The following is a 24,623-nucleotide window of genomic DNA, read 5'->3' on the forward strand; positions in this document are numbered from 1 at the left end:
AGCTTCCACTTGAACTGTTTGAAAGAGACAAGAGCTAAATGATGTGACCTGCCTGCAATTAGGGTGAGGATATTAGGACGTACATCAGAGCTGAAGAAGGTCCTCTTAATTTAAAGGAATGAACATGAGCAGACATTATGAACTGGGAGTGCCTACATCACACACTGAGGATACTTCAAACCTTGTGGTCAATGATTCAGTCTAAGAGTAATGAAGATTATTTCTCACAGCTTTCTCTGTCAGGTCGCAGTGATCCTCACAAGAAAGCCCAAACATCTGGTGCACAAATCACTTTATTTGTCAACCTAGAGGTCTGATTAAATAAAGTCCTTGCAGAAGAGGTCAAGAAAGGAAGCATTACTGTGAGGATGGGTAAGCAGACCTACTGATTGCTTACCACAGACAGAGAGTGTACAGTAAATACAAAATCATTACCTAGCTAAATGGAAGCCCCACAGCTAAAACAAATGTGTGTAAGTTATTGATTAATAGTGCCAGCCTCTGTTCCAATGGGACAAGTGCAATGTTAAGTCGAAGACTGTGTGCAAGGTCAGCGAGTGTATCCAGCCCTTACTGCTATTTTTGTTAGTACGGACACAGTGAACCGTGCATCGAAAGGGGCACCAGTGGAAGATTTTAGTGATTAAGCACGCAGTGTACTGAATCTGCTTTGTGCCAGCGATACTGAAAATGACTCAGTAAATGGACAGGGGGGTATTTTTCACCCCAAGGGAAACAAAAGCACTACAAGAACTGGCACATTTCAGTTTCCAGGAAATAACCGATATTTTCTCCTCTGGTATGGGCTCCTCCGTTTGAACGAGTGCAAATTTGGACTAGATTTTTTTTTCTTTTTGAAGCATTAGCTTTTGAGAATCAGAAGTAGCCCAACATTAGAGTTTGAGAAGTTTCTAAAAGGACATCAGCAACACACTGTACCTGCTAAAAAGCATAGTTTTCCTTAAGAAAAAAAAAAACTGACTCTTTCTCAAGCCTGTTCAAACCTAAAGCAGGAGTCTTCAAATCCAGGCCTCAGGGGCAAATGTCTTTGCTTCAACCCATCTGAATCAACTAATGAGGTCACTAGCAGGACTCTGGAGAACTTGACTGCATACTGAAGAGGTAATTCAGCCATTTTATTCAAGAGCGCTAAATCAGGGCACATCAAAAAAGTGCAGGACACGGGCCCTTGAGACCTGGATTTGAAAACCCCTGACTTAAAGGTTAAGCGTTTGTTTGTCTGTCGATATTAGTAGCCATCAACATGACCGTTAATCAAACAGCACATACTGTATCTGATATTTTTGGAGATACATATAGGGATTGAGGTTCATCAAATTCAGATGATTTTAGGCTTGACCAACTCTTGAACACCAATTTATGCAGAGTGCCCCCAAGAAATTAGACATCATCATATAATAAGAGCCTAAACAAATTGCAGCAAAAATAGTATGTTTAATTATTTTGCATTTCTTTTAATTTTGGAGTTTTATCCATGGATCTATAAAGGAGAAAAATATAGGATTAATTTTGTACAGCGATACAGTGATGCATCAAGCTTGAATTTTGTCGTCGAAAATAAATTGTCTTTATATAAATTTTGAAGTAGCTTTCTTTATCAGCATCTAGAATAGCAGAGAATAAAGAGCAGTGCACAATATCACTAAGTAATGACCATAAACCTGAGATTGCATTGGTTCTTCAAAATAAAGTTCAAAGAAATTCTTCAAACTAGATGCCCTGTATTTTGTGGGCTCAACGCTTCTGAAATAAGACTCAAAACTCCTTACAGACTTTGTTTCCTCATGAATAAAATTAATTAAAAATAGAATTTTATACTTTTGACCCTAAAACTTTTAGTGTAAAATATATGTTACTGTGCATTTATTATGTAAAAATGAAGCGTACTGCTTCACTCCACATGTATCTGTTCTGTTCTATGAACTATGCAAGTTAAGCTAACAGAAGTGTCTCTCTGGGCTCACCTCATACTGCGTAATTAGGCCGTTGGGCTCGACAGGCTCCTCCCACTTCAGGAAGATCATGTCATCCAGAGGGGTGAAGGTGAGCGACTCTGGCGCTATGCCTCCGGGAACTATGAGAAATTGTCAGAGCAAACATTTGTCAGGGAAATTGAAGTGCTGATCCCACGATGAGCCTGTCGTGTCAATATCACCAAAGTGAATGTCACAGTGGCTCAGAACAAAGAGCCACAAGAGAAACTCACTACCAGAGAGCAGACAGGCAGAAAAGATCTGATAAGGACGCTTTTAATACATAAACCGCATGAAGGATTTATCTGCAACACACACACGAGAGAAAACTTTCCACAAAGTATCATAATTTCATACCAATCTTCAGTGAAACTTCAAAAATATTTGTGAATATATCACCCACTTGCTTGGAAATTTGATTTTGACATGAATGTAAATGACTGAATATTTAGGTGGAAGCTTTTTTCTGGGTTGTACAGTTGCAGGCCGTGTCTTCACAGTCTGTGCAAGCTGTGTACAGAGGAAGACTGCTAGATTCAAGCCTGAGGTTAAAGCAAGAGCAAAACAGCTGAGTTGTCTCTTTGAATTCAGATAAAAGTTGCTTACTAAGACAGGCAAAAAAGCTCTCATAATTGGCATATTCTGTATTAAAATCTACATAGATATCTTAATAGCTAAAAATACAAAAAAAAAACACTTGCTTTAAAATTGTATGTGGATCGCTCTCTGTGTCTTTATCTCATTGTAAGAAATCTTGTTTGTTTAGATTTTTTTTTTCATGGGAGAATTGATTTTTCTCTCCACCACCATGCAGACGATATGCCACTGCAGATAGAAGATAAGAGGCATGAAATATTTTCTCAAGACTGTCCTCGTTTTCTCCTTTACATCTCAGTCTGAAAATAAAATGTCTTTTGTGACGCTTATTCAGGACTGTTCAGATCAGACACATGCGTAAGAACTCCTCTGTACAAAACCGCTTTATGTTAAATTCACCCTGAATAGAATCGGCTGACATACAGTAAGAACTGTTACACAACAGATTTATATTCACAGAGATATATTTTAAAATAGTTTCTTAAGGACTTCGCACACCCTTAAAGTCAAATATTTCAGTGCTGAAAATTCTGCACTTTAACATTTACTGTGATAACATTTAAAGAAATAGATTCTTATTCTTCATGTAACAAATACAAAGACTAACTCTAACATCTGGCATCCAAAATAATTAAAGTACAGGATGTGGCAATTTGAACTTCTACATAAGTACTGCAAAAGAATTTATTAGTAGATAAACCAACAGCAAAACTATTACCTATGACAGTAAATTGCATGTTAAACATACATTCTATTAACAATAAAATGTATGTATGTTATTGTATGTATGTAACAGTAAAATGTATTCACTTACTGCAAAAATTGTAAATTAAATTAAAGAGATGCACACACACATATTCCCTAAATATACTATAAAACACTAGAAACACTAATTTAAGACTCTAAAGAGACTTGCAGGTACCAACTCCATAATCATTTTATCTACGTTTAAGTAGAAAAACCTTTTGAACATAAACTGTACCATCACATTCGAGTAATGGTGTTTTTCATGCGCATAATATAAATACTTATGTAAAGATAATGGCAAGAAGGCTAAAAACAATCATTTGTTTTTAACCAAATTAATTAGAGATCATACAACATATGATCTTTAATAGCCCATGAATGAGCTATAAATAGCAATTATGGAGCTCAACATATGCAGCCATGTACCTGCAATCAAAACCTGCTTTAAAAAATAATGCAGTTAAATAGACTGAAATGTTAAGTGTAAAGAATACCCATACATTTTAAACCCTAAACTTGTTCAATCACTTCCCAAAATGTAATTTCGTTCCTTCCTGTTTTCATATTGTGTCCTAATATGTGCAGCTTAACCTCCATCAGATACTTACTGTCCTCCTCAGTCTGAAAGCTGACCTCTCTGCTCTCCTTCTTCCCCTCTGGGTTTGCCAGTGACAGACGTACGTGAACGCTGTGGTACGGCGGCAGATCACGAAGTGTGAAGCGTGAGGCATTGTGCTCCACTGCCAGGCACTCGCGTACAGTGGTGTTGTGGCCTCCGCCGCCTCCTGCCATGGTGTAGCGGTAGCACAGGGAGACTGAGTAGGTATGGCAGCGTGTCAGGTTGAAGGCCAGATTCTCCCACTGCAGGGACAGTTGCCTGGACTGGATATCTGTGGCGACGAGGCCTCGCAGCGGACGCATGGGCTCTGAGAAAAATAAAAGAAGGTAATGAAGAAACAGAAAGAAAGTCCTGAAGGCCCACTGACTTTCATAAAGTGTAAGAAAAAAATCTGACTAATATTTATGGACCACCTCAGCAGTTTCTCTCATCCATGCTGCCATATTGCCCGGCCACAACACAGAGGTCAGTTTGCTGCCAGCACAGCACACCCACATCCCTGATGGCAGAGCGGGAGCTCACGCCAATTGCTCTAATTAATAGGACAGGCTGAGTTTCTGTCGTTCGCCCACCAGTTCCCTCCTCTGTGCCGCAGTGTAAGTTTACTCTTCAGTAGCTGTAACTCTCTGCCTGAAGGTTTAATCCCCCATCGTGGCAAAACTGCCAGCATTACGCAAGGACATTTACTTCCTCCTGGTCACTTTTACTGTTGGGTCACGGTATATTTTTAGACGTTAATTCTAGTCACAGAGGAGTTAAACTGCACTTTCTTTGACTCAGACTAAATGAACAAGAGATCTGTCTTTAATATTCCCCTTGCCGCCCTCACCGAGAGATACAGAGAGCCTCTATGCACAGAGGCACAGAACAGCCAGTGTTTGGGGGAACGGCTGAAGCTGAAGAGATGCAAAGTTGAGCCAAGGACACCGTTCTTATCAATCGAGGCCTTTATCAACAGCTGTTATTAACCCAATCAATGCCTGTTTGTCGAGCAATATGCTACATAATGTAGCGTATGGCTTTCCTCTTTCCATAGGGCGTTTTCTGTAATGGATTACGGTTGCAAGAAAATGACAGTAGAGATAAGGGCGAGATCAGAGGCGCTGAGGTTACTGGCCAAGGTCTTCACTTCTCTCCTAACTGACTTCACCTCCGACTAGAACAAGGAAGTCAAAGACTGTAGCTAATAAACCACAAAATAGGAACTAATGTATTATATCAAGGGCTACGGTTGAAACGTGATGTTTACATTCAATATAAAAAAAGACACATAACCTTTAGTTCTCATGCTCTCACTGTTTTTGTTTTCACTTCAAATAGCCTCTCTGCTGTTATGTGTGCAGTTCTTTCACCTGTTATAGTTTATCGTTTTCTATACTCAAATATGTATGAACAGAATTTTTTTCTTTAAATTAACCTACCCAGTTGAAAATTTCTTTTAATTTGAGTATACTATTTCTAATGACTATAGAGAATTATTTTCTTATGTTGTAAATTGGACCAGTGTCATCTATTCTATTTTCCACTGCCTGAGAAAAAAAATCAAACTAAGCCTGAAATGTCCAACCTACATACTGTTCAAGAACGAAGCAGATTCTGCACCCCAGAAATGAACATGCTTTGGTTTAAAATGTATCGACCCCCGTACAAAAGCAAAAGAACTTTGTGAAGATGCAAGTTGATGCTGTCAATAGAGAGTGATTATCCACAGTGAAGTGAGTCCCATACTGACAAGAACAAGAGGCCTCTCGGAGAGGAAGATGCTGTTACTTTTCAGCTTCTCCAATTTTGGGGGGCCATGTCCTGATGTTTCATGAAACTAAAAATGAAGCATTTGATTAAAGTGACTGTTGTTACTTTTAAAGAAAAATAGCAGAATCTTACAAGCCTGAGAACAACAACCTGACTTCCTGGGATAGCAGCTGTCACTGGATAATCTGCCCCAGAAGAACAGTCTGTACAGCTCATTTTCTCAGGCGTTAAAGCAAATACTGGAAGAAGATTTTTTGCCTTTTTTGTTTATTTCATTGTAATAATAAAATGGTATATTGTTTAAAAAGAATAATATAGAAATGGTTCAGTTACATCCCGCTAGACTTCATTGACTGCTTTACTTTGAAAATAATAAAACATAGAGATAAATTAGTTTCTCATGAACAGATGGGATAAATCCTTTTTATCCCATCTTAACAACTTTAGATATTATAATAAAAGATGGGACCACTATAAGATAAAGGTCTTCTCTCGTCCGTAATGAGCCCACTAGAGGGCGCTTTGACAGTGTAAATATGCTAGTCCAATACACAATTTTCTACTGACAACTATTAATCATTAAGGGAATTATACCATTGTCTAGAAATAAGTTCTTTTATAGCAAGTAGTATTTAAATTACTATAAATAAATGGGCTACGCTCTACATAGAACATGTAAAGCGTAAATACTCTAAATGCTTCAACGATGAGAAAGTATTTCTTTTAGCGTACAGGTAAATGAGCTAACTGTGCTGATAGTGATGTGACACCAGCATCACGTTTTTGGGGTGTTTTTGCTGGGGGGGGCAATGATGCCAGCTAAGCAAAATATTCCAAAGTCAAACAGTATAAAAGTAATTTTACCAAATATTAAGGAATTGTAGCTAAACATTTGTCAAGCAAGTAGTCTTCTTAGTTGAGATGCCTGTTGATGCATATTTAACACACAGCAGTGTTGTGTAGCAGTCAGTGTGATCAATATTTCATTGTAAATTTACAGTACTAAGCTTTCGTTGAAATACTATGATGATGCACCTGACTTGATGGCACAAAAACCTAAACCTATAATTTCAAAGTCTTGTTTTGCAATAACAGAATCAACAAAATAATCTGCTTACCTGAAAAAAGAAAAATGGGTTTAATTGCCTTTATAACCAATTTTGCTTAATGTTTTTAGTTTGGATTATACATAAATTTCTATGTTTTGTACATTGTTTTTTAAATTTGTAGGTCTTTCATATCTGAGTGCTTAATTTAGAACTTGATTGATTGCAGAAAATAACGTAATTTGTCCGACAAATGGAATATTTTCATTTGAAGCACAAATGAAAATCACCTTAGAGAATAGAGATTCAAAAAATTTGTAAATCATTATTAAAGCATTTAACAAACAGAAATCATTTTAGAAATATTAATTGACCTACAAGGAAAAGTTGTCTGATTTAATGTCAGCCAGTAGGCTTTGTGTCATTATATATAGTAAATATAAAGATCTGGTTTAATCTGAATCACAGGCCTTTCTTTTTTAAAAATCTCCTCACTTTTCTCATCAGGGAAAAAAACCAGTATTATCTATTTCCTCATCCACCTTTTACTTTATGTAGAGCACTTGAATTTTCACGACAACCTACGATGAAGAACTCAGCACTCGTCAGCTTTTCCTTTTAATTTCCTGTCAGGCATCTCGCTCTAGATGAAAATATGAGTGGAGCGTTGATCTGGACCTCATCTCGACTAATATGATGGTAGATGAATGAGTGGGAGCAGTAATCACAAAGTGGTAGACTGCACTGCACCCGCTGAAAGATGTAAATGCACCATTGTTCATTGTCTTAATGGTGCAGTTGATAGTCTGCACGGTTTGAGAGCTAAATAAAGAGAGGCATTTAAATGCTGAGTTGATGAAGCACTACCAAAGAGGCCACAGTGTGCTCATTATGGGGTTTCTCAAAGTGGACATTTGTGCCAACTCTTCCTCCCTTGCCTCCTCTTATTTGTCGGCGTCCCACAGGCGCTTGTTCTGTGGCAGCCTGCGGCGAAGGATCTGCAGCTGCCCAAATGTGTCTGAAGGTGTGAGTATTGGGATCGATGCAACATGTGGATGCAAAGCTCAGCAGTCGCACTTCAAACCCCTCTATGCTGTGGTGAGATTCTACTGTAGCAGTAAACAGCTCTGCAGGGAAGGGTTACCTCTTAGCCACATTTATCAATTTTGGGTTGGTAGATTCCTACAAGTGCGTCCATAATGTTTCCTGATGGTTGGTGTTCTCTATTAGGACAGATTCACTGTCAAAAACCTCCGACCTCATGTTTACACATGTTGAGTATTTAATTAAGCAGCTATTTAGCGAGAGCCTCCTACAGTTTTGTGTAACCCTGATGAAACTAATACACATCCAAAGGTTGAGTGTCGAAAGAGTGAAACTTTAATTTTACTACTGCAGTATCAGCTTTCACTAATTTTGAGAAAAAATTACTATTAATTTTTGTCAAAAATTGAAATTACTTAAAATCTTTGACAGTTACTAATCATTGTTTTTAACAAATACTTTGTGACTCAATTAGCAGTATCTACATAGATTTAAAATCAATCTATGTAATTGAAACATTTTATTATATTTTAGTATTATTAATGCATGAATCATGCATGCATCAGAGTTTCAATGACTTCCAAATTATCTCATGACTGTTTCCCTGAACGTTTTATCGACTCTAGTGGCCTTTAATTGAGAGTGGTCAGACAGTAAAGTGGGTTGTGAAAAAAAAAAAAGGAGTCAAAGGTCAACGGGCCAGGACTTGAACCAGTGACAGTGGCATCAAGGACTAAGCCCTCTGTCTATGGGTAGTGCACTTTCCCCCTGCACCACCACAGCGCCCTGTTTCCCTGAAATTTCTATATGATATTCCTAAGAGGTAAATTTCTTTCAGCTCCTGGTCACAAGACTGGCCTATATTTGACTTACCACTGTGAACTGAATAGTGAGAGAACTGGATCAAAGTCTGGCATCTTGAGGTCACCAAGTGTCTGTAGCAACTGTTAGATGTTACCCAGAGGGTAAACATTTTTAAGAAATCTTTTCTATTCTACCATGACAAACAGGGAGATGTAGAGTTTGCTGAATTATCTGGCTTCAACTGTGAATGAGACTAACATCAAGCTTTTCAGAAAGAAAAGTCCACAGTTATATATAGTGGAGGATCAATCATGCTGTGGGCCTGTTTCTCTTCCAAAGGCCCCTGGGAACTTATTCCATTCCCCACTAGACCTAAATCCTACTAAAAAACAAACAAACTGTGGGCTGAGCTAAGGAGAAGAAAGTCTCAGAGCTGACGCAGAGCTGTAGACAATCTAGAGAAATTGTTCAAAGAATAATGGTCAAAAATACCATTTTCTATAAACTCCAGGTACGTGAACCATTATAAATGAAGGCTATATGATGTCCTATTGTATAGAGTCACAAAAAGTATTTATGGAAGGGGTCCAAATAAATGTGCCCAGCGCAGTAACTTTTGCTGAAATGCCTCTAAGACAGAAAAGAGAAAAATCTCAGAATAAGTTACACGTATGATATTTGAACCAGGACTGAAACACAAACTGGCTGAACTGGCAGTTAAAAACTGCCAAAGGCTGAATTGTGGGTATTGTGTAAGCATGATGAGAAGAGCTGATAAATTACATTTAACATACAACTTTCACAGGCCCTATCTGAACAATGCTTCGTATTTAGAGAACGGAGTCCGGAAGCGATTATGGTTCATATTGAAAATATAATCACAATACCTTTTCTGAGGACATGCAAGTCTGTCTACAATGAAGCTATTGCGCATACGATACATGGTCACACTGAAGACTTTGTGGCAGTCTGATAGTACTACTGGATGTACTGGATGGTATGACACGGAATAGATGAAATGATAAATGACTTGCCAAGACAAGCTGAGTACTTATGTTCGTAGTGCAACTAATTTCACCCTGGTGTTGTCTCCTTTTACCAGTTCAAGAAGATTATGGCCAGGGCCTTTCTAAAGGGTTCAGTGACCCAACAGCAGGTGGAAGCCCATTAACATAGTTTGGGGACCACCTGCAGTCCAAATGCTTGCCTCTCCTGTGCGATTTACTTGAGGGGCTTCACGCTGTGCTAATGCAGCGTGCTGATAATCACAGTGATGGCTCATCAGGCACACCTGGACAGCCATCAGAGCCAGCCGGAGATCGTGTTCACATTCACGGCCATTAGTTTTATAGTCTCCGCACCCGGACAGCTCGAGTCTGCGCATGAGTATGCGTGTGGGGGTGCGTGAGTGTGTGTATGTACCCATCTAGCCAACAACGTTTGGGACAGAAGGAAATATTCATCATGGCAGCGTGTGATTAGTCACGGTGGTAGGACTCTGCTTTTAGAGCGGAAATTCACCTTCCAGAAAAGGGTTTCAAATATCCCTTCTCTTCCCTGGTTAATTATCACCTCCCTGAAATCGCCACGGCAACCCCAACATCTATATTCTAGTGGGTAAACCTAATCAGGCCAGCAGCAATGGGAATGACCGGGCTTCAGCAGTAGATCGTAAGGTCAGTGGGGGCTCAGCGGACCAGGTGATTTGCAGGGCTGTTTGAGGGAGCCTCGGGAAGCGCAGTCTGGCGAATGTCTCAAGGAGGTCAAATAAACAAGTTGGAGAAGTTTAAATACATGAAACCTTAGATTATTGCATCTGCAGTGTCCCACTACCATGAAAACATGCGAGTCAAACCATGATTTGACCAAGCTAACAGAAGATAACGAATATCAATCACTCACACAGGTGTACAGCTGCAGTGCACATGTAAAGTAAAGATTTAAGGGAAATAACAAACCCAGTATGAATCATTCAAAACTTTTTTCAACATATTTCCTGTACAAGTTAAATGAGAATCATGGGGTGAGGGGGGAGCTGCAATCAGTTGCATGAATCTGAATAACCTTAAACTATTACTTTCCTGTAGTTCTTTCCTGACCCAATGTTTAATTCAGTTTCAGGACTCAGCCTTTTAGAAAAGCACATCTTGACATGAAAATATTTGCCCACTCTACATTCCCTACACTCACTCTGTTAGACTGCATGGACTTCTCATAGCCCTCTTCAAGTACTACAAGGGTTTGCTGAGTAATGTAGATAGGTCATTCCAAAATAACATTTTCTTGCATTTTCTTCCAATAAAACATCATATTTTCACTAGTTATTAATTAGTGTCTCCTCTGTACCATTGTGTTTGTTTAATTATGTAGAATTGTTGGAACTCCTCTGGTGGCTAATGTCATTGTTCAAGGATATAATTTTGATACTTTGTGACCTGTGTTGATAACTAAGACTTTATTTAAAAGACGTGCATTTGAAAAAACTCCAACTAGAAGAGCTGCACTTTGCTTCAAGTTGTTAGATTCGCTCGAATTGATGGCAGGTATGAACTTATGGTGGAGGTGAAACCGTTTTAGAAGCATTTATCTTCATCTTATTTTCATATGTCGAAAACCTGCCAGAATAAAAGAGTGAGTACAGCATGTAGACCCACTGTACAAATAAAACCAATATCCATAAACGGTGAAAGGCAAAAACAAATTGAAATCACCTATATGGCTTCTGTAATAATCTTGTGCTGCATTAAAATGCCCACTTGTACATCTCTGCAAACCCAACAGCATCACTTATCCCACACATGGCTGAACAAGCTAATGTCACACTGGTTGAAATGTAAATACATCATTAACGACTGAGTTTAGTGACTTTCACAAACACGGATAGTAGCAACTATTAGAGTAATCTCCATCTGAATCCTGCATCACTTAATCTCATTTTCACCATTTCTGTTCAACAGTCACAGGTCCCCTACCATCCCCCACTCGTTTCTTTCCTTTTTTCCCCCTTGTGAATTATTTGATACTCTTCAGCTGGAGATGGGTGTGTCGGGAAGCGAAGGAGTGCACAAAGACTGATGAATGAGAGGTGTCTTTAGCTTTCGGGACTGGAGAGTAGCTTTAATATGTCATCTGAGAGAAGGCCGGGGAGGTTCGGCTGGAGCAGGGTCGGAAGAAATGCGACGGATGGTGTGTGGCAGGGAGAGACCATTGGGCATGGGGAAGAGTGATGACCATGGAGGACATGAATCTTCTGCCTTGGGGTAACAAAAGCTTTTCCTTTTTGTGCCCCTGTGACTACACAATGCTCACATTGCAGATTCATGCAGCACTAATGACTGCCTACATCTTCTCTGAGTATGTCTGCCTCAAAACAATGTTTTCATGCTTTATGTGTGCATATATTTTGAAAAATTAGCATGGATGTAGCTGTGACGAATACTGTTATTCTGCTTGAGTGAGGACAGCGACTACACAGTGACAAATCACAAAGAATCACTGATGAGAGAAGACGGAGAAAAACGTCCAAAAAAACCTGTAGACTAACGATGGAAAATCTTAACAAAAAGGACAGCTAACATGGCAAATAGATTTTATTTTTCACCTTTACCAACTATAAAACCACATTTGCTACAACTTGGTGCACTCTATTATTTTTCATTTCCTCTTCTTTATATATTTATATTTTAAATGTCTCCTTGAGAGAAATGTGGAGTCAAAATCAAGTTTCTTGTTTTTGTGCGCATACATGGCATGGTGGCTTGTTGCGCTAAATTCTTTGCTGCTGCTGAAAAGAGCAGGCACTTTTAATAAAAAGCTATAATTAAAAGTACAGTGGTATTTTTTGCAATAGGTGTTACTTCAAGACAAGATGTAATATATTTGATTCGCGCTAATGTTAATATGTTATTGTGTGCAGTCAGATTAATTGCTCACTCCCACATGATGTCTCCGTACATCCAGTCAGTCTTCATTTTATCTATTTCTTTTAGAAACCTGCATTATTACTCCAACACAGAAAAGGTTTCTCATACTCATGGTTAACCATGTAAACTCCATCTCATGCTAATGCTGAATTAAAACCATTTAACAATTAGTCACAAAGCCAGATAAGCTCACAAACTCCACACCAAGAGTTCTCAACTGGGCAGTAGATTTAATCTTAGAGTATGTGCTGGATGTTTCCTCTGTGGTGACGCTGCTAACCTCTGTGGCCAACCACTGTTTCTTGACGCTGGTCCTGTTTTCAGATGACGGGGGGGAGAAAAAAGAAAACAACTCTCACTCTACGAACTCCTATTCATTTCACATCATTTCCACATGTCTGTCTTCCTCAGTATATACCAAAGAAGAGCGCTCAAGGCTAGCTAAAGCTATCATCTATCCGTTATCTTTAGAATAACCCTCAAACCAATATTGCCATGCAAGTAGCAATTAAAGTCTCACCCTAAGTCTCCTACAGCTCCAGAGTTCAGAGAATCTCAGTGATAACAAATGTCTCTTTTCTTTTGAGATAAGTCTTTGCGGAGACTCAGTCAGAATTTGCTCCTCTCTGATTAAATTTTCAGCAGATTACTGTGGCAGATTTGGTCTATAATGAAAGGCTCTCTAAAGTTACAGCATGTAGCCACTGGGCATCAGAACTTCATGCTGGATAGCTTAATTAGAATAACTTCATTATATAAAAAGAAGACCCATTAATAAGATATATTAATGGACATGAGCTTTCACAAATATGAAGTTCATTGAGCTGACTGTTTGGTACCTTATGCAGCATGTTCTTCTTAAAAAGTTAAATTCTGATAACTTTAGGCAGGTTTTGTTGGAAATTTCTACTTTCAGACAAATGCAAAACAACATTAAAAATCTGAGGTTGGGCAATCTGTCAATAAAGGTAAAAAAATGCATGCTAGAATGAACACAGAAAAACCTTTTGGAAAATTTGTAAGCATCTGCTAAAAATAAGGACATCTGATGTCCACAGATTCTCTTCTCACAAGGTAAAATATTAAAAAAAACTAATATTTCAAAGATTTTTCCCCTTATCTTATCAAGGATAGTTTATCAATGGAGTCTCAAATTGGGCTTGGATCTGGTTTTGGGATCATTGGAACTTTAAACAGTATAATAATCCCAATTATTGGTCAAATCCCAAAAAAAGCTTGAATACAGAAGATGGTCAAGGATATGGTGTATCCATCAAATGTCACCAGAATATTCCTCATAAATGCTGCCAGATGCTAATGTCTGGCTGTAAATCACATTTACAGCATTTTCTAACTTTAGAAGGTTGCTACTAAAGTACTAAGCACGTTTGTCATAAAGTGGTTGAATAATTTTGAGACCGCAGTAGTTCCTAAAAGCTGCATTTTGTGTTTGATTCGGATAAATCCATTGAAGCTGTTTCTTGCTTGATTTGTTGATGGCAAGCAGCTGCTAATTTGTATATTTTGCCAATAAGCCTAATTTGCAGTGGGAGTTAAATAATTTTATCTGCAGCAATAGTTCTGGAGATCTTTCTTAAACTTTAATTATCCTCAGATGAAACTCTTTCTGAGACTTTGGCTGGATGCTTGTGATGCTTAAAAATAAATCTCTAATCATCTTAAGCTTTCTAATACACTTCAAGGTTTAGGGCTACAAAGTGGTAGGCATGGCAGACGATGATCTACAGCATTATTCAGATTAAATGTTCCTTCTAGGGTTTCTGATGTTTGATAAATGCACAATAAAGCAAACAGAAAGGTCACTTTGATTAGTAGCACTGGGCTTACCCCAATCTTTTGTTTTGTTTGGGTTTTTTTTTTTTACAGAGGAACCCCTGTAGGTAAAGTTGCATAGTAACTTTAAAATTATTAGACAAATAATAAATAAAGGTTAGAAAACCATAGTTTTCACCTTATTACATGTCTCTCCAAACATGAAATATTTTTTTAAGAAATGAAATACTTTACATACATTTTACGTAATTGAGATTAATTCTCAGGAAAATAATGAGAACTTTTTACAAAGTAGCTATATAAGGTTTTGCTTGCGGCTGCAATGAGCCAAATAGACTTAAAATGAGATTAGAGGACTCACCTGCACACTTGGTTCTGCTGACGAGCGGAGGTCCAGGGGGGCCAGTTCCACCCTCACCAGGTCGAGTTAGCAGCACGCTGATGTGGTACTCGGTGTCCGGATCCAGGTGCCACAGTTTATAGGTGACCATGTTTACTCCATGCACCTCTGACCATGGGGACTGACTAGCGCGGTACTCAATCTCCTTCCTGATAATGGGGCCATCTCCCAGGATAGAGTTAGTGTTGAGCTGGATGATGAGGTAAGTGGAGCCGGCGCGCAGCAGCTGAGGCGGCGCGATGGGGGATGGAGGTACTGTGAGAGGAAAGCAGTGTTTTTTTTATTTTTCACTTTAGGCCCTCTTTTTTTGGGTGAAAAAAACTTATACTAGGAGAACTGTTGCAAAACTTAACAATCTTAAAAAAAATTACGTCAGAATAATAACGTTTCCGATCAGTATTATGCAACCACATTTTTCAGTATCTTAAAGCTTTATGTCTCAGATGGAGCTGTAAGGACTACAGGATGTGAGCAGGCTAAATTCTGGTTACACAGTCAATTAGTCATTCATACTGGCAAGGCATTCATGGGCTTGAATGAACTTCAGAAAATGTAGTGACAGGGAAAGAGCAGATGTACATTAAATGGAAAGCATGCGACAAGCCTTTAACTGTGATTAAGCGCCGTTTATGTTTTTCTCTATCTGTCCACAGAGCTGCTCACAGTGATGAAACAGGAGACTCTGCATCACTGTCACTCAGGATTTCCAAAGCAGGAATTTACACCACAGCCCACCGGTCAAATGTCACTTACAGGCAGATCAATTACACCGTGTGAGTGAGGAATGGGAATAGAAAAGAAATGTCGACAAGGCATGAGAAGAGATCAGAGTGAGATTTGTTGCTGTGACTAATCGTTCATTCCAGAAGAGACGCCTCAGTTTTTTCGGCCCGCCTCACTGTGTGTTTTACACATTACCAGAAGCTCACGTCCTGGTTCCCTTGGCCTGCAGCTGTTTGTTTTGACATCGACTGCTTCTGAACTAAAAGGGCATCTTTAGGCCACAAGCAGTGCTAAGTTTGCAAATAGGAAGTTCTTCTCATCTTGTACCCTTGAATTTAATTTGGAGCATATTTGAGAGGTATTTTCTGTTTGTTTTATAGCTTCTCACAATCAACTCACCGGCGTTGTTTAATTAAGATTGTATCTACCTTCAGAGTTATGAATCTGGGTGTGCAGCATATCTCCAGCTGTAGTCTAAATTAAATGCAAAGGTACTGCAGGAGTACAATAAAGTCAGAGAGAAATGGAGAATGATGAATTTGTTTATTTTTAATTATAGGAAAAGTTGCCGTCTGCTGTGGGGCAATAAGTGAGTTTCTGTACGATTCCTGCACATTTTCAACATTACTAAAATGACTAGGCCTAGCTCATTAAAGGTTCTTAGCATTGCAGAGGAGGAGAAGATAATTTATACTGACTTTCACATAACTTTTTGAAGCATTTTTTTGTCTGAAAAGTTAAAAATCATAGCAGCCATAAAAAGCACATTATGATTCTTCTCAAGAATGTAAGAAGACGGAATGGATTGCAAGGCTGTTTTTCTTTTCTGCGGATTTTCCCCTGATTCAGAGGCAGCTGATGGTTGGAAAATTAATAACAGTTTAGTGAAAAGAGATTCTTTATATAGCGTCCATGTTATGAAAAGACTAAAATGGATTGATGTATTCACATCAGTTAGAGGGATTTAAACTGTGTGGCAGCAGAACGGATCAACAGACTTGTCAGTAGTGGTGAGAGTCTGAGTTGCGCTGGATGCACTCGGCTTCAACTAAATAGCCAAACTTGCAAGATACATTTTTTCATTATGTTGTACTTGAGTGGTTCTAATGAGGTGTCTGAGATACATGCAGAGCAAAAAAAAAAAAAAACAGGATTCTCTGCCTGTTGTGTAGTAAAATACAGCTGGTCATACGGCTGAAAGAACGCTCCAATACTTTCCCTTTTCAAGAACGTCAAATTTGACTGCACATATTTCAGTTCACACATAACATGTAGTGTCTGATTAGAGGAGACCTATTATCCTTCCTTGAACAAGTCAGGAGACGCCTAGATTTCGCTTTGTTCAGTTCTGCCTATTTTGATCTCCTTTCAGAACGAGCTGTTTTGGGTTGCTAGGAAGCAGGCGGTACCCACCGATTGTGACTTAATATTTAAGAGGTTTTAGAACTGCTTTTTTCAGACACCTAAAGACATTATTGCCAGAAAACAGCTGTGTGGGATTTTTATAGCAATATAAAATACATTTTTATTATTATGATAACAAAAATAATGGAAATCATGTCATGAGTTATGTGAGTTTATTTAATTTTAAGAAGAACTGTGTTACCTTAACAATAGCCTAAACAATGTATTTTAAAATATATTTTAAAAAAATTATTATATTTTATTGCAAATCCAGGTACTTTTGTTCAAGGTTGCAATAATGTCAATGTCACAAAAGCAGTTATTATTTTGTAAAAATAGAGATAAACAATGACAACAACAGAGCAAATGCCAATTTCTGTGCTTCTTCTCCTGCAAGCTTTAAGCTGAATTTAGAGCAACCAAGAGAAGAAGATAGGAATATGTGATGTCCTTGTTTCCCCTTCTCATCTTCACTTAGCTGAGGGCTGGAGTCTGTTATGCCATCAAACCACTGCCATGTCATTACTATGCTGTCAGAGTCGTGTCAGGCTGTTGGGCTGTGGTGAGTAATGAGAGTGAGGTCACCATCTGTGCTTCATGATATGACAGGGTCTGCAGGAGTCCAAGTCAAGTGAGCAGCGTTTTGTCAGAGAGCTAAAGCGCCCAAGATGGCAGCGTGTTTGACAACTTCAGCTCATGAAGCACCGATGCCAAGAATCAGTTTTTGCTCCCATAATACCAATGGGATACAGTTCAAGATTAACTGTTTTGGCACCATGTAATTGGCTATATATTTAGACTTTATCTCACACTGTAGCAAGTGATCAAGAGCAGAAGAAAAACATATCACTTTGAAATTTCATACTGGCTGGAAGCATAATAGTTAGAAAAGAAGACTTTTTTTCCCCTTTTTTTTACCTTTCACAACAAGTTCAGCAAAGTTGGACACCCCGGAGCCCCTGGATGACTGAGTGACACAGCGGTACAGGTCTTGATCTGAGCGCTGAACACTATCTAGCTGGAAGGACACCACAAAGCGTCGATGACTCAAGTGCTTGACCGAGGCCGCAGTTAAAATGTCGCCATTGTGTCTCTGGAAAACAGGAGAGGACAGGGTCAGAGAAAACAGGATGGGTCATCATGTGTATCTCTCACTGACAAACACAGCTATATGTCAGGCCATTCAGAAAGCAACCAACACTCAGTCATCCACAATGTGCAAACACACTGTACAGCTCTTTGAGGCATAAACATTTTTTTATAGCACCTGAAAGAAATATGCAAATAACAGGAGTTGCATATTTTTGAACATTTAAAAAAAATAACTTTAAGTATTACTATGATTCTTTAAACCATATAATGGTGCATGATTTTCAGTTCCTGTGCTAGGGCCTATTGGTCGGTGTTATAGAAGATCAAATACATCAGACTTATTGCTCCTTATTTTACACTCATCATGAGTGGAAGGTGACATTCAGTCATAATATTTGGCAGACTGCTCCTTTATGTCTTGGTGCTGCCTGTTTAACTCATTTACTAAAACTACCAGGATGACAGGATGAAGGCATTTTAAAATGACCAGTCTCTGATAATTTTGACTCAGTCATCGACTGAACTCAACTTGAAATTCTTGTTATTGTTGAACTGGTGTTTTAAATCTGTTGCAAAAGAAAGACTGTATTTACTGCTGCAGTTTTCTCTCTATCCTGCAGTCTATTCTAAGGAGTTGTGCTGATTAGTCGAATACTAGACTAGGCAATTCCTTGCTCTGCAATGACTTTCTGTGTTTCAAGTCAACAAGTTGCAATCATGTAAAAAAACATATTTTTCCAAGAAAATGAAAGAACTGATAGGGAGTGTGTGTGTTATTTTGTCACGATATAACCAAAACCTTAGTTTGTCAGCCATGACTTGGTAGGTTAGAATTTCAGTATTTTTAAAAAAAAGTGTATTTTTATAGTCATTGCAACTGGTCCCTTAATCCAGCTAACCTCTGTTGAAGCATCATTTTAAGGCTATCATTTGTCCTGTTGGGACAAAAAATAGTCTGTCACTGTAAAGAAAAGCTGCAGCATCCATTGATTAGAGCAAAGTGGAACATGATCACAGTACTAACAAAGGCCAATGTGATAGTAATGGAACTACTATGTGATTATATTTAACTTTAAACCTACTGAGCATTCAAGCATTTGCATTGCAATAAGTTTAATGAAATATTGGCATTCTAAAATGACTCAGATCTATAACCCAAACAAAACGAGGAAACCCATAGTATCACTTAGTGTAGTTTCTTTTTTTTTTCTTCCTGCAATCACTTATTTCCTTGCCTTTTTATCTTGTAAGGAACAGTATTTGTTGTATGCCCTTGAACACAACATCTGACCTACCACATCCTGCATTCATGCCCTGCACACAGTTATTGCCCAGTGAGCTCCTGGGACTCAAACGCAACAGTGCACACAGGCTATTGCTAGATGGGTCAGTTCTTATTAGCACTGTGTGATTAAAATGAAGAATTGTTCAATTATGTTGAACTTAGTTAGAAATGAAGGACCATCTAACTGATTTATTCTTGCATTGTGACAATCAGGCATGCTTTAATAATTACAAATGAAATCTTTTTGAATTGATACTGATTATGGAGGTAACGCAATTCATTAGAAGTATTCCCAAATTGACCCCATCTACAAATGTTGCCAATATAATTTAGTGAAAACACTTGACTCCTGTTCAGCAGCTAGAACAGGTAGGCAGTTGAGCTTCAATGCATTAATGTTTGATCAGTTTAGTAAAAAGGACAGCAGATGAGTAGCTGCATGTTTTACTGCAAAACAAAAGGTAAAAATGTGAATATGGAATTAAAGTTCAGAAACCGAGAACCCACCAACACCCTCACACACTTAAACACCCATAGCTGGACATCCAAACAAATGCTGTGTGATTCACCTTGCTGCTGCACTGCAAGCACATTTCTCACATTGTTCCACACCATTAAAACGAGTAACATTTGTCAACCCCATGAAGTCTCAAAAACACACACAGGATCTGACTTTTTTTTTCTCATGTTTTCAGGCAATTTTCTTTGTGTGAAGTGGTGTATATAAATCGTGATACATTTTGATCTGTGTGCTTCAGCACAATCCAAAGCAAGTGAGCATGTTGGGATCAGCAGGGAAACCTCTGGGTACCACTGCACGTTCACAGCTTCTGCTCAAAGCCTGAATTGATGGCCTGCAAAAAGCCACAAACCACTTGAACCACACACCAAAGCTTCACAAACAAACACATAAACACTAAAACCACCGATTAGGGTTAAGCAAGCAACCACTCCTGAAGCCACAAAAAAATGGAAAAAAGGCTTAATCACATAGTCTTAAATCATCTCTAAGTGTTTTATAGTATCTTGGTCAAGTATTCCATCTCTTTGAACATTTCTAAATTTTTATTACAGCCCAGTCACAAACTTCAGTGTATTTAATTGAGATTGTACAGACCAGCACTAAATACTGTGTAATTCCTGTGAAATTTACTTTTAAATTTGTGGTTGTAATGTGACAACTTGTGAAACGGTTCTGTGGGTATAACTTTTCTAAGGCACTCCATTCCTCCCTTTTGCCAACGAGAATTTGGATTAAAGAGGAGAGGCAAGAGAAATCTGAATAAATCAAACAAGCATGAGATCACTTCATGTTATCAAAACAATCTGGCTGTGGCTAATTGGCAAGGAAATGACAAAACGATCTGTTAATCTGGCAGGCGTGAGCAGCCAAGACTGATCTGCAGCTGTTACAGCATACACAACCAACACAGCAACATAAAAACACGGCTTTAGGATTATATAAGAAATGGTTCGAGAGACAAGAAGATGGTGAAGAGGACAGCTACAGCTAGAGGAGAGGCTATGGGGTAGGAGCTCTGTAGTAACCATCAGTACTTATTACAGCTGGCATCAGTACATTTTTTTGCCAGCTAATTACCCAAAGCATTTGTCTTCATACAAAGGAAAAAAGGCGGCTGCTGAAAGAGGTGTGAGGGAGCACACTTCAGTGACCAAAATCAAACATGAGCTACTTTTACACAATGCAGCAGGGTTGCCTTGATCAGCCATGATGAACACTAGCTGTTGTGGGTGGGAAGATTTTGGCAGCAGCAATTAATATGTTGTTTGATGTAACTATACTATAACAAGATATTAACACTTATTCTGATTTCAAAATCAAAATAAGTTTCTGTCCTTATTCCTTAGGAGCACAGAAACAATAACAGAAGAAATGCGTGAAGCTCCTCCACCTCCTCTGAAAGAGTCAAAGAAGAAGAAAAAGAAACATTAGAAAGAGTTTTGTCTCAATAAATGCAATGGGAAAAATGACAACAAAATAAATCCTTTCTTGACGGGTTATGTGAGGTAACATTTTCTACTTACTGCAGTGGTTCTAAGTAAAACTTTAAAACTAACTTATTGATTTGCTTCACTAAAGGGATCTGTGTGGGAACATTTATGCCCAAGAGCCTTAGATTTTCTTTGAAGCCACTGTTCAAATCTCAGTTTGAAAAGTTGCTAAAAGAACAACAAGGAGAAAAATCAAGAAAAATATGTGGAATAAAAAGACAGAATGACTTTAAAAAGATATTTGAGCCAGTTTTTATCCTTTTTCTTTTGACGTTTTTTAAAGAATAGTTCTTGACATGAGCCCAAATGTCCTTTAATCGGACTATGAGAGTTTATGCTAACAGTGAATGAAAACTGCTCACAAATGAAAACCTAAAAAGTGTGCCATCAGTTTGTTTGCAACATATTTTACTCTGATAATTGTAAATAAACAACAATAAGAAATAACATAATTTGTGTCAATCTGTGCAAAACCTTAGAGGTTGCTTAAAGGACATTAGGGAACAAATAGCATCCTGAAGAACAAGGAACAAAGCAGATGTGTCATGGTGTTGTGGAGGAGTTTAGGGTTGGGTTTGAAGCAATATTCCTTACTTCCTGGTTCCATACTCCATCTTCCAAACTCTCATTTAAACAATTGTATAAATATAGATATAATATGGCACACATATAATCTTAAACTGACAAGTTACATGACGAATTGATTAAGTAGAGAAGCAGCCCCTGGTGTCAATAGCAGAGGAGGGAGAAACTGTTGACAACATCTATTAGGTCAGGTCAGGAAAGCTATTAGTTGTGACCTCTACAAATATGCCAGTGGAAGATTGGAAAGACAAAAGCAATGTTTGAAAGATATAAGGAGTCCTGTTTGCAGTTTTCCACAAGACATAGAAGACATAGCTAACATGTGAGAGAAATATTTTTGACCTACGTGCACTACACATCATTCTGAACACAACATTCACACAGTAAAACATGGCAGTGGCAGCAGCATGCTGTGGGTATGCTTTTGTTTAGCAGGGAATGAGAAGCTCGTCAGTGTTTATGGGAAGATGGATGAAGTTAAAAAGAAGATAATCCTGAAAGTAAAAGCTGCAAAACACTTAAAACTAGTATTGGTATTTACTGGTTTGTATTACTAAACAGAGCTTTGTATGAACATCTAAACTGCTGTTTGGAGTGTTTAAATATTAATCTGAAAACGTCTTGAATATGCAACAAAAAGCAGAGAAACAACTAAGAGATTTGAAAAAGAAAAATATGCAAAAGGACCTCTAAGGGAATCAAAAGCAATTGCTAAAACTGATCAGTAAATTAGTTTAACTTACTCCCCCTTCGTCCAGGGCCATTGGAACGTTTATTGAGGTCTGAGCTAAACCTCAGGACCCCAGAGATGCATCCAATGATGCAACTGCAGCACAGTTAGAACTGCTGTAAAGTGTAGTTTCTCACTGCTATACATTGATATTTTCATCCATCAAATCTAGGCACAATAAAGCCTTTGATTCACTGGGATTTCTCTGGGATTTCTCTGGGATTCAATCCATTACTTTGGGTTTTGTTTCATTTTTTACAGCTTATGTTTTAGGGCTTTTATTATGGCAGATGTCAACACTTTATTTCTAGGTTCTATGGAGGGCGAGTCCTGAGATAGCGGCTAGAAAGGGTTGAAACAAACAGAAATCCACGCATTAAAGCCTAACAGTGAGGAAGAACATCTCCAGTAGAAAACTCCTACCGCGAGGTGTGTGTTATCAGAAGCTGTGAACAAATCCAGACCATACTGTCAGCTCTTTCTCTTGGTTAATAACTGGAAAAAATGGTTTATTATATTCCCAAAGCACCTTTTCTATGTTGTGTCCCTGAGGTATGTTTTCTGAACCTGTTGAAAGAATCTGATAATGAAGCCTTGTTGGTGCGGATCAGGTTAAAATTAATGAATGGTGTCATTTTGACCTTTGTGAACACCAAACGTGGAATTCTATGATTTTAGATCTATTTAAATCTAGGAGCAGTTTGAGTAAAAGATTTCCACTTATTCATCAGTATTTTTCAGATCTGTTATGGCTATGTTTTCCATTTGTCTCATTCCTTACTCAGTAGATATCGTCAGATTTGAAGAATTACATAGTTGTGTCAAGCAGAGGAGTTCAAGTATGTTGGTGTCTTGTTCACAAGTGATGTTATGATAAAGTGGTGGAAGGATAGATGGTTTAAGACTTCATCTACAGTAAAACAGATGTTTGTTTTTAATGGTGATATGAACAAAAGACTGTCATGAAGATTGTCGCAATCCCATAATCTGTGTTTCCTGTTTTAATCTTTTCCTGTTTATCAACTTGGATTTGGTCTTCATCTCCTAATTTCCCTCTGCCTGCTCTCTTCCCCAGCTGCCTGTGCTTGCCTCTTATTAGTCCCTCTGGTTCCCATGCCACTGTCTTCTCTACCTCAGTGTATTTAAGCTGTCTGGTCTGTAATACTCTCTGATTCCTCCATCTATTTTCCCTTGAGCTGCATCCCGTTGCCTCTTCTTTTTTTCTCTGCCTGCCACAAGCTTTATAAGTTTTCTTATTTATCATTAAAATATGCACTCAGTGTTCCTCTCTAGCTCCTGTTTGTATCTTAGTCCATCTTTAGACTTTATGGCAGAAATATTGAATGTAAGCAGCTGAAATGAGCTCTACCTATAGGACGGCTGAAGTAGAGCAATAGGGGAAGGAACTGCATCATCCAGGTGAGCTTGGAGTAAAGCTGCTGCTTCTCTGCAGAGTCATCTGAGATGCTGAAGGCATCTGGACAGGATAACTTCTATAAACATCAAAGTTTATGGGCATCTCTTAACGGGAGGAGGCAGACAGGAAAGTTGACTGAAGGTCTGCAAATCTCTTCTCCCAACTGTAGAGTGTCACTGGGAAGAGGGATGTCTGATGTTTTTCTACCAGCTGCTAGTACTGCCGACTAATCTCAGATAAGTGGAAGATAACGGATGACAGGATCTGCTCTGGACCGGTTTGGTAGAATGATTTAAAACATCCACCTGCAAAGCCTCCAGAGCATTCAGTTTTTAAAAGTGTGTTGTACAAGTCTTCCGTCTCGCTTCCAAAAAAAGTTAAAATTTTTAATATAATGATGTTTTTCCTTTTCTTATAAATGTTAGGTGTATTCAGAAAGTTCTCCAGGGCAGCTGACTGCTTTCTGACAAGGTGATTTCACTTTATAATCAAATAGTTTACTTTATTTGTGTTGTATCTCTGACGCTTGGGGACCTCTTTAGAAATGCTTTGTGTGGAAAGTGAGGTAGTCAAAGATCACACCCCTTGAGGGACCAGCAGGGGGATGGCTGCATGTTGCAAGGTTCCAAGACTTTTTTCTTATGAAGGTAAGTT

The 24,623-nt window shown here is 38.5% G+C and overlaps 1 protein-coding gene across 4 annotated transcripts in view; it reads right to left on the minus strand.

Annotated features, from left to right (window-relative positions):
• LOC102236232 (receptor-type tyrosine-protein phosphatase U) overlaps positions 1-24,623 on the minus strand; it is a 234,600-nt gene that overhangs the window by 74,457 nt on the left and 135,520 nt on the right. For all 4 annotated transcript variants that reach the window (XM_023330570.1, XM_023330569.1, XM_023330567.1 and 1 more), the window contains exons 6-9: positions 17,766-17,940; positions 14,682-14,975; positions 3,947-4,264; positions 1,986-2,095 (exon numbers count right to left, since the gene is read on the minus strand). In XM_023330570.1, the coding sequence (XP_023186338.1) occupies positions 1,986-2,095; positions 3,947-4,264; positions 14,682-14,975; positions 17,766-17,940 (897 nt within the window). The remainder of the gene's footprint in view (positions 1-1,985; positions 2,096-3,946; positions 4,265-14,681; positions 14,976-17,765; positions 17,941-24,623) is intronic.

Source organism: Xiphophorus maculatus, chromosome 3 (genome assembly GCF_002775205.1).
Source record: "Xiphophorus maculatus strain JP 163 A chromosome 3, X_maculatus-5.0-male, whole genome shotgun sequence".
Classification (NCBI taxonomy): domain Eukaryota; kingdom Metazoa; phylum Chordata; class Actinopteri; order Cyprinodontiformes; family Poeciliidae; genus Xiphophorus; species Xiphophorus maculatus.